The 18,958-nt window shown below is 43.6% G+C and overlaps 2 protein-coding genes across 16 annotated transcripts in view; one reads left to right on the top strand and one right to left on the bottom strand.

The window, feature by feature from the left end:
- The first annotated feature begins 530 nt into the window (after window positions 1-530).
- Window positions 531-3,214, top strand: DUSP14 (dual specificity phosphatase 14). Its single transcript, XM_079726061.1, has 2 exons — window positions 531-559; window positions 1,643-3,214. The coding sequence occupies exon 2, from the start codon at window positions 1,733-1,735 to the stop codon at window positions 2,327-2,329; it is 597 nt and encodes a 198-aa protein (XP_079582187.1). The 5' UTR covers window positions 531-559; window positions 1,643-1,732; the 3' UTR covers window positions 2,330-3,214.
- A 3,479-nt stretch (window positions 3,215-6,693) lies between these two features.
- SYNRG (synergin gamma) overlaps window positions 6,694-18,958 on the bottom strand; it is a gene marked incomplete at its 5' end in the record, with an annotated part of 86,932 nt that continues 74,667 nt past the window's right edge. For 8 of the 15 annotated variants that reach the window (XM_079725388.1, XM_079725381.1, XM_079725392.1 and 5 more), the window contains 3 exons: window positions 6,694-7,392; window positions 8,403-8,438; window positions 8,815-8,925. In XM_079725388.1, coding sequence (XP_079581514.1) covers window positions 7,261-7,392; window positions 8,403-8,438; window positions 8,815-8,925 — 279 coding nt within the window. In that variant the 3' untranslated portion in view covers window positions 6,694-7,260. Of the gene's footprint in view, window positions 7,393-8,402; window positions 8,439-8,814; window positions 8,926-9,261; window positions 9,346-18,958 lie in introns of all 15 variants that reach the window. The other 7 variants (XM_079725383.1, XM_079725385.1, XM_079725389.1 and 4 more) reach the window with 2 other exon arrangements.

Here is an 18,958-nt window from a genome sequence, read left to right as displayed (position 1 = left end):
GCTGCAGCCACCTCTGCAGCACGGCTCTTCACAAAGCTGGCTGGCTGCGGGCCCCTGGCCCGGCTGCTGCACCCACTATAGCATCTAGCATGCTGCACAGGTCCCACACTGCCAGGTGGACTGTGGGCACCAGGAAGAGATTCCAGCTCACTCTGCGCCTCTTGCTGGCCCCGTGAGCAGAGCCTTACATTTCAGCACGTCGTAGTCTCTGAATCTCCTCTCAAATTCATCTTGGTTGTGGCCAAAACGGCACTTAATGTTTTTCACACCATGGGTTATGTGTCATTAACAAAAGTCTGAGACTTGGGTTGATACTTCTTACCGGCACGTTCTTTAGAGGCACATGGAGATGTATTTAACAGGCTTTCCACTTCCTAGATTTATTCCAGTCAAACCCAATTTCGTAGTAAAAACCCAGGAGGAATTCTCTTGAACTTCCTGATTGACCATATTCTTGCCTCTTTGTCTTTCTGCAGATCTGAGTTGTATCCACTCTGACCAGCACACTCTCTCTCAGGACTTTGCAGACGCAGGACTCCAGAGTAATCAGACTCCTCAAGTGAGTAGTCCCAGCATCACCGGTCTGTGGAACCGGGGATGTTCTTGTCTAACTGAAATCACCGTGGGCATCCCTACGGTACCCTGGGTGGGGATCAGCACACTTCTCAGAGGGCACAGACTATAAAGTGGTATGAGAGACTATATAGAGATTATATAATATTGAATGTCTTTTATAATAACCACTGTACTAATGAAAGAATATAGATGTTCAAATGTTAAATTTTAATTCCAATACATCTTAAGCCAGTGGGATACATCTTGGAGCTTAGAATTGGCTGAGGAAGGTGAAGTTATTTAGCCACACCCAGGGTCAGGTCAGCTAAAAAAAATGCTCATTAACTTAGACGAATGAATTTTTGAGACCATGGCCTTCAAATTGCCTAGGATTGTTTCCATGGAAATGACATAGCACAGGTATTCCAATGTCACAAATATGATAGAGTTAGCTATTTTTTAAATTATAAAGGGCTAAGGTGACCATATGTCCTGGCTTTTCTGTAACTGATCCAATTCAGTATCTCTTTAGTCCACAAAGGCCATGCATTGGATGTATTACCTAAAGCGATATCGTTTTTATACTTTGTAAGTATAATCTATGTACGATCTCTATGTCTAGATTTAGGTTTAGGAAAATATGGCCATCATGACTGTGGAGGTAGGCAAGAAGTATATGAAAGAACATGGCCACAGAAAGGATCACAAGTTCTGATTTCTTCCTGATTACCAGGGAACACGACTCCCTTCAATAAGAGCAAGACCCGGCAAGGTTGTTGTTCGGGGATTAGTTGGGCTTCTTTCTGTCTTTAACTTTTCCTAAAATAGGATGACTTTCTATTTAGTGCCTTTAAAAAAAAAAAAAAAAATCACCAGAGTGCTTTTACATTGGTCTTGCATATTGGCATCTTAGACTACTTTTCCTAACTGTTAATCGATGAAAATGATTTGTCTACGTCCTGGAAAGAACACACTATTATAGAAGATAAGCATTTCCAATCCTTTTACCTTCCCATTCCACAAACACTGCAGAAGGCTGTGATGAATCAGTGGCATTTAAAGTACTGACATAACCTGTATTTTGCAGGGAAGTGACTAATTTCCAGTTCCTTGGTGGAGGAAAACAAAACACTCTGGTCTTGCTTCCAATGATGCAAGTGTGATCGCTGGCATCTTCATGAGCTCCAGAGGTCACAGCACGCTGCCACGGACTCTCATGGCCCCTCGGATGATCTCTGAGGGGGACATAGGAGGCATTGCTCAGATCACTTCCTCGCTCTTCCTGGGCAGAGGCAGTATAGCCTCCAACCGGCACCTCCTCCAGGCTCGGGGCATCACCTGCATTGTTAATGCGACCATCGAGATCCCCAATTTCAACTGGCCCCAGTTTGAATATGTTAAAGTGCCTCTGGCTGACATGCCTCATGCCCCCATTGGACTATACTTTGACACCGTGGCTGACAAGATCCACAGCGTGAGCAGGAAACACGGGGCCACCTTGGTGCACTGTGCCGCAGGGGTCAGCCGCTCGGCCACGCTCTGCATCGCATACCTGATGAAATACCACAACGTGTGCCTGCTGGAGGCGTACACCTGGGTGAAAGCCCGGAGGCCCGTCATCAGGCCCAACGTGGGCTTCTGGAGGCAGCTGATAGACTACGAACGCCAGCTCTTTGGGAAGTCGACAGTTAAAATGGTACAGACACCTTACGGCATAGTTCCAGACGTTTACGAGAAGGAGTCCCGACACCTGATGCCTTACTGGGGGATATAAGTCACCAAAGCCTGCACCAGCAGCCCCTCGAGCAGCACCAGCACCTGCCGCACGCGTCTGCTCCCCCTTCACCTTTCTTTCCAGATGGTTGACTTCTGGTTCTCCCTGAAGTGCTTTTTCACACTGCGTGTTCACGTCTGTCTATCTTAAGAGAGAAGGGAGGGACGGGAGGAACGTAAGGGGAATGCTTACATGGCTACTGACGTTTTTAAAACGAACATTTTGGAATAGTGTTTATGAAAATCTTTAACTGGCTTTTAATCATTTTTAAGAATTTGAACAGTTTAATAAACTGGCTCTGCCCTGTTCTCAATCCCATGCCTTTTGGCATCATGGGAGGAGCTCAGTGCAAAAATCACTTTGGGCCCCGGTTAACCCTTTAGATACAAGCTTTGCCCAAGGCTGCCGACCAAACAAATGCTTAGGGAACATTGATACCAGTGTCAGTCTCTACTGGATCAGCCCTCTTTCCTTTCCCCCATCAATCATTTAGTGATTCTGTAAGTTAAAAAAAACAAGCCTTTATTATTTAGCTGTTAATTATAACGAAATCTGCAAACACCCTGTTGGAATCAGTGTGCCCCAGGACTATACTAGCATTATTTTTAATAAATATATCTGCTTAACATATTGGAATTTTTACTGATAAGAATTTCAGGGTGTGTGTGTGTGTGTGTAGGTGTGTGGATGAGGGAAGAAAGATGCTCTCCAACAGCTATTAAAATACGGCTCCTGCGATAATTATGAGTGCTCCTTAAACCAGACATCCCACCTGAATCATGTCAGCGTTGCCCATCCTTGCAGATGGGCAGATATTAACATCATTCACAGTGTTGGAACAGTAGGAAACAGCACAGTGTACACACTAATAAAAGGTACAGTTTTCAGTTGTCTCTTGGGAACTGGAGGGCACCAAAGCAGTGAGTCCTCCATCAGAGAAACTTGTTTTTTTATAAACTTTAAAAATGTATTTATTTTTGGCTGCACTGGGTCTTCGTTGCTGCGCGTGGGCTTTCTCTAGTTGTGGCCAGTGGGGGCTGCTCTTCATTGCAGTGCGTGGGCTTCTCGTTGCAGTGGCTTCTCTTGTTGTGGAGCATGGGCTCTAGGTGTGCAGGCTTCAGTCATTGTGCACGTGGGCTCTGGAGTGCAGACTCAGTAGTTGTGGCGCACGGGCTTAGTTGCTCCGCGGCATGTGGGATCTTCCCGGACCAAGGCTCGAACCTGTGTCCCCTGCATTGGCAGGCGGATTCTTAGACACTGCGCCACCAGGGAAGCCCCCAGAAACTGGTTGGGACTTGGTAGAAGTTTCTATTAGCTCTTCTCTATTCCACGCTCCCGGGAAACCACTGGGCGTTACCAGGTTGCTCCTTGCTTTTATAGGGGAGCTGCTTGTTCCAGCAACAGCTTTGTTTTACTTCATTTCCTTGCTTATCTGTAGAAAAATTTCCTAGCTTTTCAGTCTGTTTGTTTGGCAAGAAGCCCTACATATAATGCCACTGGCCACATATTTATATACATTATATCCTCCAGATTTTACCTGGTTTCTGAATGGTTTCCCTCTAAATTCCACCTTTTCTTATTTTATACAATTTGCCCACTTTTATAAACATGCACCATTACTGTCTAGAAGGGAAAATTAAAATGAAATTAATAGTTTCTATGGGAAATCAGAGCAACCCATAAATGCCTCAGCAGCACATGATCAAAAATCAATCAGAAAAAAAACTGGCTGTGGAGGCTACGGCTTCTACAGTATGAAGGCAAACTCTAGTAAGTCTGGTAGTCTTTGGATAAATGTGCAAAAATCAAATTGTATATAGTAAGAAAACACCTGCTGACAGATGTTCTTGGTAATTAAGAAAAATTTCCTGTAGAAATCCTGGCAAATGCCACTACTGGGATGTAACTTAGCACTTGGGAAGCCTAACACCTTTCCAATCTAAATGTTGGAGTTTATTAGCTAAAGGTCACAAAGGAAGGTACGTGGCCTCCAAGGTGTGACGGGATATTTTGTAGTGATCCCCAGTGCAGAGCAAACATTTCAGATTTCTATAACATAAAGGCCCTATAATCTTTTCAAAGCTTAAGAACACACTAGTCATTAAATAAAAGGCAAGTAGAAGGCATCTGTAAATTAGCAAAGAATTATGCATATGCCCACAAAAGATACTCAATTTAAAATATGAAACCTATATGAACTAACTAGTAGCCACAGGAAAAATAAAGCATGGATAATATCCTAATCCACCCTGTGCTGCTTCTACCTCAAGCACGTCCAGACAAAAATTACACACTAAGCCATAAAAAATTTAAAGGCAAAATACAACACCAAAACAGTGCTTACTAACTGCCACTGAAGAAGGGGGGTGAAGCAGCTTGCACAATGCACTGTATGGAAGTAAGTAACCTTGGTTACTGTTTCCAAGGACACTGGGCTCTTGGCTAGCAAGCGCTGAGATGAAGCTGAATGCAGTGCTGACTCATTTTAATAAACCTGCATAAAGAAAATCAATGCAACGGTATTCCACACTCCCCACATCTTTACTGGTGGATCTAATAAAACATTTCCAGTACTAAACAGATACTGAAAGTAGTGAATACTCTATAGCAAAGGCTTTTTATTGATGTCTGCTGTATTTTCCCATGGAGTGACTAAACCTATCATACTTGGTAAGGTCAGCAGTAATTATACTTAGGAATTTTACCTGAGGCATTCTGGAATATATCTAGAAATGGAAGCCAATCTAGTTAACAGGTGAGCATACTTTTTAAAATGTCATCAATATGGACCACTGTGACAGAATAATAGTCCACATAGCATTTCCAAAAAATGTCTCTGCAATGTAAATTCTGTCAAACTGGGAGACATTTCTTGTCGCAAAGGTAGATTTTGTTATCGTGGTCTATCATGGAATGTGTAAGACCAATTAGAAGGCTGCTTGAAATCTGGTGCCATGTTGAAACCCTAGGTGCTGCACAGGCTAAAGTGGAACCCAGAGGCCTCAGGCAAAACCTGCTAGAAACCAGCCCACTTGTGTTGTCACAAACACCCACTGGCTCTGTGGAGGGCAAAGGTAACAATTCAGAGACAGCTGTCCCAGGCATTAGTAGCTGGAGATGGTATCATCTGGAGCAAATGAGAAAAACAGATTTACCTCATCAACAGTTCTCTGTGCACTCGGGCGCGCAGCCAGGTAAAGCGGAAGCCTCATCAACAGCTCGGGAATGAAAATTGTCTACCTTTCTTGGAGCGGATGGAAGTAAAAGGTAGTACGGTGGAACAAAACAGAATTTCCTCAAGTTTTGTCCTCAGGAGGGAAAATGATCTAATTAATTATGTAAAGCAGCAATTACACAGACAAAACCAACTTTTCCAGTTTACAAATAAAAACTAAGTCTAGGTCAGAGAGCTTAAGCCATACAAAGTGAAACACAAGATTCAAAATCTCTTCATAAAGCACGTAATTAACAATTGAGAGAAACGTGTGTCCTAGTTTGGTGGGTTCTTCCCAGGAATAACACAGTCTTTAACCACTAGGCTTTTTCCCCCTATTTTATGCATTCATTTTAAGTGGCAAAGAAAATTCCCTACACCAGAGAGCATGAGCCTTTTCCTTCTAAAATTCAGTGCTGGTTTTTTGTGTTTTTTTTTTGCGGTACGTGGGCCTCTCGCTGCTGTGGCCTCTCCCGTTGCGGAGCACAGGCTCCGGACGCGCAGGCTCAGCGGCCATGGCTCACGGGCCCAGCCGCTCCGCGGCATGTGGGATCTTCCTGGACCGGGGCACGAACCTGCGTCCCCTGCATCGGCAGGCGGACTCTCAACCACTGCGCCACCAGGGAAGCCCTCAGTGCTGTTTTTGAACAGTTTCCTGCCTTTGCTTCTAAGTCACGTGCCTCTACCACAAATACACACCTTACTTTTCTCCTTGCTAGGCCAGGAGCTCCACCTTCTAACCCTGAATTAATTTCCCGGTCTCTCATAGAGATACTGCGGTATTGGTCCCTGTGCAGTCATTTCTGGAAATTTGGCTAGAGGCCTCTGCAAAGAGGTTTCATTCAGCTGGCTTTCCAAATCTCATCTGAAAAAAGTATCACGTTCACAGTCTGTGTGTGAGGTAAAACAAGGCTTTCAGTGAAGGCGCCTAAGGGCAACGATATTCACCCCAATACACCGAGATTCAGGCCTCTGTCAAAATGAACATTCTTCTCACTGCAAAGTTCCCAGACATGTTTTGAGAAAGTTCTCTTAAAAGTTGACAGTCTTAGAAACGAACGAAAAGAGGAGAGAACTGGTTCGGTTGCGACAGTAAAGCTGGTAAATCTGCCCTCATCCACCTGCCATGGTCCAATGGAGAGAAACAGAATTTCTTCTATAAAAAGAATATCAGTTTAATCACAATTCCCCCTTTTTATTCATTTCAGCTATTAACAAACTAAATGTGGATAAATGCATTCTACTTCACAGAACAGTAAGTGTTCTAGATACACACAAACACTGGCTCAAAACATCCTTCCAACTCCAGTCCTATAGCAATAATTTTTCTTCAAGTGTCAATTCTTCACAGTTTCAATACTGCAGCAGCAAATATTCCTTAGATAAAGAAAATTGTGGTCCATGTTTTAAAACATCTTAAAAGAGAACTAGAGATAAGTCAGCAAACTTCCAGTGCAGTTTGGGTAGAGCAGTTTTACCTCGAATCCCAAAGACTGGCCGTGGGAACCTGGGGGCAAAGGTCGTCGGTGGGAAAGACTGGGAACCTCTGCAGCACTTCCTCCCCCCGCCACCTCGTGAGGATTTCTTCGCGTAGCTTGATGGTGGTAGGGGGAGCTCTGCAGCATTCGCATTGTTTATTGGTCCCTGTCACCCCAAGGGGTGTGATGGAAAACAAACAAACCCAGCTAGTACTTCCCACAGGAGCTTTCAGGAGATTTCAGAGCAAATCAGGCAGGATGAGGCCGGGAGGTTTTGGTTCGACACAGTTGATCCAGAAGTTTGCACAGCTGGCATGATACTGGTGTCCTCCATACGCCAGCTTGAAGCTGTCCGTTTCCGAGTTGAACGCCTGCCGGGAAGAAACAGACATGGGGGGCCAGTCAGGCTCCCTCCACACCTGGGCACTAACCAGCAGCCGGCACGGACCCCTCTCCAGCTCACAGAGGCTGAGGCCAAGCTGGCACACACACAAAAGCTGAGCAGGTGGCTACAGGAATTTAAGCGAGAAAGTTTTTCGCCGCTAATTAAATGTATAAAAATATCTTCACTGTTAAACCCAGTTTCAGCAAAAGGAGGCCAAACCGTTCCTAGAAAAGGCAGACAGAGGCTGCGGGGGTCGGCAGGGGTCCTGACACGGGACAAAAACAGCCACGGGCTGGGGATCATTTTGATCTGTGAAGAAAGCAGCCCTCCCCTGAGGCTAGCATTTGACTCTAACATGCCATCCCTGAAGTTTCTGAGACTGATTACAGTCCTATCATGAAAGCAAATGAAAGATTAAAGACTCTTAGGGTCTAATGCCATTCCGAGCTGATAACCAAACTGACATCATTAAAAAGTCCAAATAGGTATAGGATTTGTAAAAAATAAAGATGTTAAACACAAAAGAATGATTTCCAGATGAATAATGCTTACTGGTAAGTTACAGTCAGCCAGGCCTAACCTCAATCACTTCCTGGGGTGTTTTGTAAAGCTCAACAAGTAAACAAATAAATAAAGCTCTAAAACCCAAACAATTTGTTTTTGTCTGCTAACGGCCAAGTCCTGAAGCTCTCTGATCTCATTCTGTGTGTCACTACCACTTGTCTTCCAGAAGCTGCTCTTTCTGTTACCCTGTTCATCCCAGAGAAAAATAACCGCAACACCAGAAGCCAACTATGAGCCACAAGCATGCACAGCAGACGGAAGTGGACCCGCATAGACATGTTAGTTGACCGAATCAAACACTATGGGAACGAAAAGGATTCAGCAAAGGACCCATGATTGGAACAGATCAGGATGGCAGTGGAATCATCGAATTTGCCTTCCACACTCAAAATTAAGATGGAGACGCTAAGATAACGCGTAACTGGTTCATACTTTTTTAGGATGTTCTTCTGCGGGCTTCTCTTCTTTCTGAAATAACCATAAGGTTGAAACCATAAGGTCAACAAAATTCCCAGAACAGGGCCTCTGGCCTCCAAATGAGTCCTTACAGGTTTAACCTTTTGTCCTTGCCACCCCACTGTGCAGGTGGGCAGGCACATGCCAACAAGCCCACTCCTTAGAAAGGCAGGAGCTGCCTCCGCCCCTCGACAGCTCCCCCTGCTGCCCCCTTGAAAGAACGCTGCCCCTTTGAAAGAACGTGTCGGCTTCTGTGGTCAGATTTCAGGGCTTCATAAACTCCCCGCCTCTGGTCACAGACCTTGCCGAGAAGGGCCAGATGGGACTGCCTCCTGGGTCGGTCAGGGAAGCAGACCGTGCAGGGGAGGCGGGAAGGCGGGTGACTTACCCGGCTCCTGGAGTCCACGTTTAAAAGGCACACCCCACAAGCAAGCTCCTGAGCGTTTTTAATCCCGGGCCGTAGCATACAAGAGGAAAAGTCCAGTGAATTTTCATCAGGCTGTGAGGACAAGACAAACGGGTAAGAAGCCAGGAATTCCACACGCTGCTGGTTTCACTCCCTGATCAAACATCCCAACAGGTCCAGCAGCAAATTCAGTCCACTCTCTACCACCACCAGTACAATTATTCCATTTCCCAGACGTTTACCGAGTACCTGCCCTGCTGTGTTCTAGTTGCTAGGGATGTTAGGATGAGCACAAAATGGTCCCTGTCCTTTGAGAGCTCAGTTTAGGGTCAGGGCGAGGTGGGTGTCAGGCCACACTGTGCCACGAGACCCACACTAGGGGTAAGGACTGAGCGCCGGAGCACAAGGGGGAAGGGGTGGGGCACTTACCCGACTCAAGGGGAAAGGAGCGTGGTGGCAGAGAATGCTTCTGAGAACTTCGAAACACGGTGGCTGAGTCCTGATGGGTGTTCGCTAGGTGAAAGGGGTGGGGTAGGATGAGGTAGGGGAGGGAAGGGTATCTACTCTATGTAGAATAAGCAGCCTGGGCAAAGGCCTCTAAGCAAAAGATCAGGTATGAGAAGAAATCTAGGGAGTGGGAGGCAAGCTTACGGAAGGAGGGAGGAGATGAAACTGGAGCACGAAGGCCTTGAAAGGAATATGAGGGGTTGAGACTCTATCCTGGGAAGCCCTTAGGGTTGTAACTAGATGGTGACAGGATCAGGTTTGTACTGTGGACAGACCCCTCTGGTTGCAATGCAGGCACTGAACTGGGGGTCTGGGCCTCTGTTACAAGGCTGCAGTAGCGAGCCGGGAGACGGGTCCTGAAGGTCAGAACCGAGGGAGCAACAGTGCGGAATGGAGAGAAATGGACACATGAAGAGCTATTAAGGCCGCAGAATCAACAGGCCTGGGGGATCTGTTAGATGTGCGAGGAGGGGAGGGGACTAGGCAACTGAGAGGATTCACCCTAACGGGGCGCATGAGAGGAGAACCAGTTTGGGGATGGAGACTGGGGAGAGGAGTTCAATTTGGTACAAGCTGAGTCGAAGCTGCCTGTGGGACAGCTGAGTTCTGATGCTATATGAGCAGGAAGATGGATATACAGGCCTAGCACTCAAGAACGAGAGAGCTGGATGTTATCGGCTAGGGAGAATAAATACATTAACAGCTAACTAGTCAAGTCTTTACCTGTGCTAAGCAGTACACTAGGCTCTTTACATACATTATTTAATTTATTCCTTACCAAAAAATCTATGAAATAGGGAACGTGTTGCCCAATGATGAAAAGCCCAATGATTGAAAGCTGTTAATTTCTTAAAAGTTAAAATGCACATCTATTATAGGAGCTTGCAATTCCTAGATATTTTTATCCAAGAGAAATGAAAACATGTTAACAAAAGTCTTATACAAGAAGTGTTCATAGCAGCTCTATACATATTAGCCAAAACTGGAAATAGCATGCATCTTTAAACAAGAAAATGGATTGAAAAAGCCATAGTATATTAACACAGTGGAATATTACTCAGTGATAAAAGGGATCAAACTGATACACACAACATAGATGAATTTTTACAACATGCTATGTAAAAGAAGCTGACACAAGAATATATACACTACATAATTTCATTTATATTAAGTTCTAGAACAGGCAAGTCTATGGTGATGGAAATCTACAGAAAATGGATCACTGGTTGTTTTTGGAATCAGATCAGGGGATTGACTGGGAAGGGGCAAAAGGGAACTTTAGGGGGTGATGAAGACACTCCATATACCAATGGGGTGTGTGCTACATGGTTGTGTGCATTTGTCAAAACTGGTCCAACTATACATTTAAGATCTGTGCATTTCATTGTATATTCGTTATTCCTCGACTACGAAAAACACTTGAATAATAAAACAAGACAAAAACAACCAAAGAAAAGCAGAAAAACAAAGCAAAAAACCAGAATGGTAGAAAACATTTGCAAATGATGCAACTGACAAGGGCTTAATTTCCAAAATATACAAACAGCTCATACAACTCAACAGCAAAAAAACAACCCAATCGAAAAATGGGCAGAGGACCTAAATAGACATTTCTTCTAAGAAGAAATACAGATGGCCAATAGGCACATGAAAAGATGCTCAACATCGCTAATTATTAGAGAAATGCAAATCAAAACTACAATGAGGTACCACCTCACACCGGTCAGAATGGCCATCATTAAAAAGTCTACAAGTAACAAATGCTAGAGAGGGTGTGGAGAAAAGGGAACCCTCCTACACTGTTGGTGGGACTGTAAGTTGGTGCAGTCACTATGGAAAACAGTATGGAGGTTCCTCAGAAAGCTAAAAATAGAATTACCATAGGATCCATCAATCCCACTCCTGGGCCATATATCCAGACAAAACTATAATTCAAAAAGATATACACACACCCCTATGTTCACAGCAGCACTGTTTACAATAGCCAAGACATGGAAACAACCTAAATGTCCATCAACAGATGAATTGGGTAAAGATGTGGCACATATATACAATGGAATAGTACTCAGCTATAAAAAAGAACGAAATAATGCCCTTTGCAGCAACATGGATGGAACTAGAGATTATCATACTAAGTGAATTAAGCCAGAAAGAGAAAGACAAATACCATATGATATCACTTATATGTGGAATCTAAAATATGACACAAATGAACCTACCTATGAAACAAAAACAGAATCACAGACACAGAGAACAGACTGGTGGCTGCACAGGGGGCAGGGGTTAGGGGAGGGATGGACTGGGAGTTTGCGGTTAGCAGATGCAAACTATTACATATAGGATGGATAAACAACAAGGTCCTACTGTATAGCACAGGGAACTATATTCAGTATCCTGTGATAAACCATAATGGAAAAGAATGTAAAAAAAAGAATGTATATTATATATAGCTGAATCACTTTGCTGTACAGCAGAAATTAACACAACATTGTAAATCAATTATACTTCAATTAAAACAATTAAGAAAAAAAGATTTTGGATTCTTAATGTGTAAAAGTTAGGTATACATGAACTAATTTATTTTTCTTATATATGCCCTAGAGCAGAGTTTCTCAAACTTGGCACCATTGACATTTTAAGCTGGATAATTGTTAAGACGAGCTTAAAAGATCTGTAAGACCTGTCCTCCGCATGTAGGATCCCTGGCTAATTTGGGGGCAAAACTGCTCCCCACCCCGACTATTAAGAACTGACTTTCCAAAGAGGAAGACGTATGTGTGCACGCATATAAATACATATATACACATAAACCCACACACGTGTGTAAGTTGATTATACATTTTGCTGATATAAAGAATGTGTAGCACACAATCTACAAATAATAAAACACACCATCATCTTTCCTATAAATTCCACAATGTATCTTGTTCTCACAAAATGCTTTCTTGGATTTTTGCCCAACTCTTAGGTCAACAACCTTTGCTCGCTTTCCTGGAAGAGTGTTAGCTCTGATGCGAAGGCTGATGTTTTCACGTGGAGGACTAGGGCTAGACTGAGATGACTCAGACGCACTTCAGAGCCTCACTTGTCTGGCAAATACACGAGTGACTTCTTTGCTGAATCAGATAACAGTCCTTGAATACTGGAGAATCTTTCCTCAACTTTTGGTTCTACTCACAACATAATGGCTACAGACACAGCATACTTCTTTTTTTTTTTTTTTTTTTTTTTTGCGGTACGCTGGCCTCTCACTGTTGTGGCCTCTCCCGCTGGGGAACACAGGCTCCGGACACGCAGGCCCAGCGGCCATGGCTCACGGGCCCAGCCGCACCGTGGCATGTGGGATCCTCCCGGACCGGGGCACGAACCCGTGTCCCCTGCGCATCGGCAGGCGGACTCTCAACCACTGCGCCACCAGGGAAGCCCCAGACACAGCATACTTTTAAGTTTAATCTACATTATTAACATTTTCTCTATCACCTTAAGTCTAGACAATCAACAAAACAAGTCAAGCCCTGATTTGAAGAAATGCTCCCCCTATGGTCGATTTTGAGCTACCAATGTGATGTCACTGAACATGGGGTTGGGAAGAGATGCATGCAGCACCGTCATATAGTATTTCCACATGTGGATACAATGGACTAGGGTGACCAACTTCCTGGTCTGTGCCAGACTGTTGCCATTTTAGCTCTGAGGACACCCCTCGGTTCTGAGCAAACCGGGACAGCTGGTTGTCCTGTGACAGACATCAATAACCTCAGACATTAAGGACAAAGCAGGTGGGAAAGGAAGTGAAGATGGAAGGGAGTGGATAGGAACAAAGTAAAAGGGTCCACTGTCCTGTCTTGAGAACCAAAAACCAGAGCAGAGCAAGTCAAGTGTGAGAAAGTTCTAGAGTTACCAAGTTGGGCTCAGAAAGATGTCTGAGTTTAAGATTGCCCAGGCTCTGCAGTGTGATGTGATAACACAGTCCAGTGTGATCATGCAGGTGGGTGGCTCAAGTGAAACAGAGACAAGGGGCTTGTAGTCCAGAGAGTCAAGGATCTGGGAGCCTGGGATGTTGGCTGTTTTTTCCTCATGAATACTGAGGTGACCAGGATGATGGCAAATTTGACAATAAAATAATAGCTACATGTTCTATAGTTCCTTTAGGCTGAACCACTGAGGAGTTACTATACTGTCTTTGTATTTGCAAAACTGTATTCTTCTTCCTCAGGAAAAAAAAAGCTTCTCCCTAGAAAAATGTGTAGATTATATATGACATTTCCCCAACCAGTTCTTTTTAATACGAAATAAGTATCTTTTAAAAACATATTTATTCATTTATTTGGCTGCATTGGGTCTTAGTCGCAGCAATCAGGATCATTGTTGCGGCATGCGAACTCTTAGTTGTAGCATGCATATGGGATCTACTTCCCTCACCAGGGATCGAACCCGGGACCCCTACATTGGGAGCGTGGAGTCTCGGCCACTGGACCACCAGGGAAGTGCCTCCCCATCCATTTCTAATTTGAAATAGTAAACCATGTGCTAGGTTCCATAAACCTCTCTTAAACTAACCTGAGCTGAATCCATTTGGATCACCCTTAAGGAAGGAAGGATACACAGTTCTCAGAGAAGAAAAAGGGAGGTGGAAGTTTCAGCTGTGTGAGCCTACATGGCCTTAGCCAAGCCAGAGGATAATTTTTTGTTTGTTTTTTAGTGTCATCACAGCCAATTTGGTCAAACCTAGAAGCAGGTGGAATTATCATCTGTCTGCTGTCCAATTCTGTCCTTTGTAAAATAGTAACAGTTTCACTTGCCCTCCCTCCCTCCTTCAATTGGTGTTAGGACCCTCACAGATACATAAAAAGGGCTCTGGAAAGGATAAAGTACTCTAAAGGATCATCACGATTATTCACTTTGACAAAATCTAACAAGCTTTTTGAAGAGGTTAAAAACATAGTAGTATGTCTATAATCTACATTATAGACATTTATCATGTTACTAAATGAGGACTATTTGAGAAATAATTAGAACCCGGGGAAACTCTGAATCTTGAAATCAAATCCAAGTTAATAAAAGCCCTTTTAATACCTGTTTACCAAAGGAATAAAAGAAGCCAATGAAAAGGTCATATCGTCATTTCCAGTGAAAATCACAAGGCTCTGCATAAATTACCCTGTAGTCAAATTAATCTTTCAAATGATAAAATTAACCTTTATAAATACACATCTATTAGCAGGGAGATTATTGTAGTACACAGTGTGACACCAATCAAATGGCCCGAATTCTATAAGGAGGTTATGCCCTCTACAGGCACCTTAGATTGCATATCACCTACTTTACCTGGCAAGTCTGTCATGCATTTAGTGAAGATTAAAAACCCAGCTGTGTTACACATGACCTGCATACACTGACAAGTCCCAGAGTCAGGCTGGGATAGATAATCCTGAATCTTTAGCCAGTAATAAATTACTAAAATGGTATCCAAGAAAATCATTATTAAGGAAGAAGAGTTTGGTAGTAGTTTAGTGTTCTTTACCAGTAGACTTATTCTCCTCCTTCCGGACAAATGTAGGATGGGCCTTCCCTGTCCCTCTCAATTAGGCACAGTCGTGTAACTTGCCATGGGGTTAACAGACTGTGAGTATAATATGGTCACTTCTGGAAGGAAGCCAGACCAATGTGCTATCTGTCATGTTCCCTTGATACGCCCACAGTGACCAACTATGTTCCACTCGGTGTTGGCTCTATCAACCCAGATCCCTGAGTAAGGAGGACATGGCATAGGGTCCCTCCAACTTGAGATGGACCTGGAACAGGAGCTAGGAATAAAGCTCTGTTGTTTCACATTGCTAAGAACTGGGGCTGGGAGGTGTTGTTTGTTACCACTACAAAACTTAATTTGACTGATACAAAGAGTGATCTAGACACGTTCCACAAGCAATTCCACACCTTTGATTTTGGTTACAATCTAACCATTCTTGGTTACAATGTGTTTTTTTTTTTTCTGGTAATTTTTCCTACTGCTACTATAACAAATTAGCATAAATTTAGTGACTTAAAACAACATAAATTTATTCTCTTCCACTTCTGGAGGTCAGCAATCTAAAGTGGGTTGGCAACACTCTATTCCTCCTTATCCAAGCTCTAGGTGAGAATCTGCCTCTTTGCCTTCTCTAGTTTCTAGAGACTGCCTGCATACTCTGTGGATCACGGTTCCATCTTCAAAAGCAATAGTGTAGCATCTGCCAATTTCTCTCTCTGCCTCGACTGTCACATTGCTTTTTCTCATTCTTCTTCTCCTGCCATCCTCTTACAAGGATCCTTGTCATGCCTCTGGGCCCACCCAGATAATCCAGGATAAGTTTCCCACCCAAAGACCCTTAACTTAATCACATCTGCAAAGTCCCTTTTACCACATAAGGTAAAACATTCACAGGTTCTAGGGATTAGGACACGGACATTTTAGGGGGGCGGGGAGGTGTTATTCTGTCTACCAAATCCACCTTCTGCCAACTGAAGATAGCCGTGCAGAGACATGATGAAGATTCTGTCTCTAAAACACTGTGCGGACTGGCAAGATGACAAAAATGCTATCATTACTAAAAAAAAAATAAACTGTTCTGGGGCTTCCCGGGTGGCACAGTGGTTAAGAGTCCACCTGCCAATGCAGGGGACACGGGTTCGAGCCCTGGTTCGGGAAGATCCCAAGTGCCACGGAGCAGCTAAGCCTGTGCACCACAACTACTGAGCCTGCGCTCTAGAGCCCGCGAGCTGCAACTACTGAGCCCTCATGCCACAACTACTGAAGCCCACGTGCCTAGAGCCCGTGCTCCGCAACAGGCCACTGCAATGAGAAGCCCGCGCACCACAACAAAGAGTAGCCCCCGCTCACTGCAACTAGAGAAAGCCCGCGTGCAGCAACGAAGACCCAACACAGCCAAAAATAAATAAATAAATTAATTAATTAATTAATTAAAAAACAAAACAAAAAAACTGTTCTCCTGACATGCCACAGCAATGGGAAGTAAGTACTCTGAAATTCACTGCTTATTTTACATCAAAAGGAAGTACAGAAGAATTTTATTATACTGAGGGTAAGAGTGGAATCACAGAGCCAGGGTGATTTTCAGTTGACCACAGGTCAGGAGAGTAACAGTCCTGTCTCTTCTCGTAGATTTTATATGGCAAAAATGGGTTAGTATTGTTTTCCAGGACTGAGTCTTGGTTACCAAGCTACTGAACTTCAATTTAATCCACAAGCATGAGATAAAACTTTAAGATAACAATTCACTCATCTCACTAAAATAGGGGCTTTTTATCTCTTGAGAAAAAAGTTCCTTCAACCTGTGCCCAGAGGAGATAGGCTTTTGCCACAAGAGGGAGTTTTAGTCCATGGATAAAGGGAGCATGAAAGGGAAAGGGAAATGTGAAACTTTGCTAGTATCACTTCCAGCTTAAAGAAATATTAAGGAGCCACAATTTGGAGGTTAAGACTGTGTACTCTGCTTTCCTTAGCCCAAGCTGCATCCTGGAACTTTTTCACTGGAGAAAAGTAATGCAGCCTCCTTTTGATGGGAATAGTTTCATGGAGTCTTTGTGGGAAGAAACAAGTCTTTTTTTTTTTTTTTTGCGGTACACGGGCCTCTCACTGTGGTGGCCTCTCCTATTGCGGAGCACAGGCTCCGGACACGCAGGCTCAGCGGCCATGGCTCACGGGCCCAGTCGCTCCGCGGCATGTGGGATCTTCCCAGACCGGGGCACAAACCTGTGTCCACTGCACCGGCAGGCGGACTCTCAACCACTGTGCCACCAGGGAAGCCCCGAAACAAGTCATTTTTTAATACATGGGAAGCTGGGACCAACACAGAAAGAAGAAGAATGGATTTTTAGACAATGACTTCCAAGTTTCAGGCAAGTTTCATCTTTTCTGAGCCCCAATTTCTGCCCTTGTAAAAATGGGGATTACACTACTGACCTTGTGGGATTGTTACCAGGACTACATGAGAAGGAATGGAGAGCACACAGCACAATGCCAAGCAGGTTTTAGGTGCAAAAGAAACAGTAACTATTACATCAGTGTTATTGGAATCAAAGACCCTGACTGTGGCAATTAAGTTCAATAAATAACTTTAAATTCTACTTAAAATGAAGTAATGATGTAAAAAGTTAAAAGCTGCCTATACAACCTCAATTATGCCTCTCTCTCTAGTGATGATTTCTCTGCTTTGAGCCTCTAATACAGAGTCCTTGGCGTTTGTATAGCTCTGTTGCAACTGAGTTAAATTACACAGATGTTGGTTTTTGTGTCATTTACATTTACACATCTATTTTTAAAGTATCTTGTCTTCTTCATGACAAGTTTAACCTTATACTTCCTCTGCAGAGTGTATGCTATTCATGCAGTGGGAAGTTCAAGTAAGTTTTATAGACTGAGGACCTACCAGTTATCAAGAGGAAATGCCATGGTATAATCAGGAAAAATACCTAAGAATGATTATTTTTCTGTCACAGCTAACCTGGTGAAAAAAGCAACTATAACTGGAATAGCATGGGTAATTGGAGAAACAAATACTCAGTGGCGGTCATGTACAACGTGCAATGCATTCCTGTGTTGTCTAGCGGCAGATACCTACCCTTCCCTGGTGCCTAAAAAATGTCAGGTAAAAATCACTCTAGCATCTAGACATGGATGCTAGAAATGGATGTTCTTAATGGGAGTTTGAAGGACAGGGCAAGAATGCCTGTCCACTCTTCCCACTTACCTCCTATTTTCCCATGTGGAGGGATTTAGAACCACTGTAAGTGAGAGGGCAATACTCCTAAGTTAGATGTGTGACCAAACCCAACAGGCTTCCTTTGAAATCACAAAACCAAATTCTATGGCTTCTTTAAAAAGGTCTGAACAAAACTAATCCTTAGTATAAAAAACCAGAACATGATTTATCTCTGAGTGGGGTGATGACAACAGAGGAACATAAGGAAAGCTTCTGGGATGATGGGCTATTCTGTATCTTGATAGGGGTATGGGTTATATGAGGTATGCATATGTAAAAACCATTGAGCGGTATAACTAAGATTTTTTTCATTTTACTGTATATATATTTTACAGAAAAAGAAAAAAGAAAAGAAAGGTCTGGAGGGGCAAGCAGAGTCAAGAAGGCAAGCCTTTCTCATGAGCAAGATGTACCAGGATGAAACTGACTTCCATCTCACCCACTGACAGCAGCTCCCTTAAAGCAGTAATCCAGGCCAAGATTCTCCCCAAATATCCTTTGCTCCAAACTGAAAAGGACTAATACATAACGAACCTGGTTAACACACTTGGTCTTTTGTGATACCTTTTCTTTAAGAGTTCACAGCAAAGAAAGATGCTTTGCAATCACAGCCATCTTTTTCTTTTTCTTTTTTTTTCTGGCCCTGCCAGGCAGCTTATAACACCTTAGTTCCCCAACCAGGGATTGAACCCGGACCCTCGGCAGTGAAAGCGTCGAGTCCTAACCACTGGATCGCCAGGGAATTCCCACAGCCATCTTTTTCTAATAGCACCAGAAAAGATGGGTTTGTCTAGAAGTCTAGCTTTCAAAATGTTAATTACAAGAAGAAACTGACTGTCACTGGAACAAAGAAACTT

The sequence above is a fragment of the Hyperoodon ampullatus genome, assembly GCF_949752795.1.
Source record: "Hyperoodon ampullatus genome assembly, chromosome: 19".
Lineage (NCBI taxonomy): Eukaryota > Metazoa > Chordata > Mammalia > Artiodactyla > Ziphiidae > Hyperoodon > Hyperoodon ampullatus.
The sequence above is the reverse complement of the archived record's forward strand: the minus strand, read 5'-3'. Positions and strand labels throughout refer to the sequence as shown.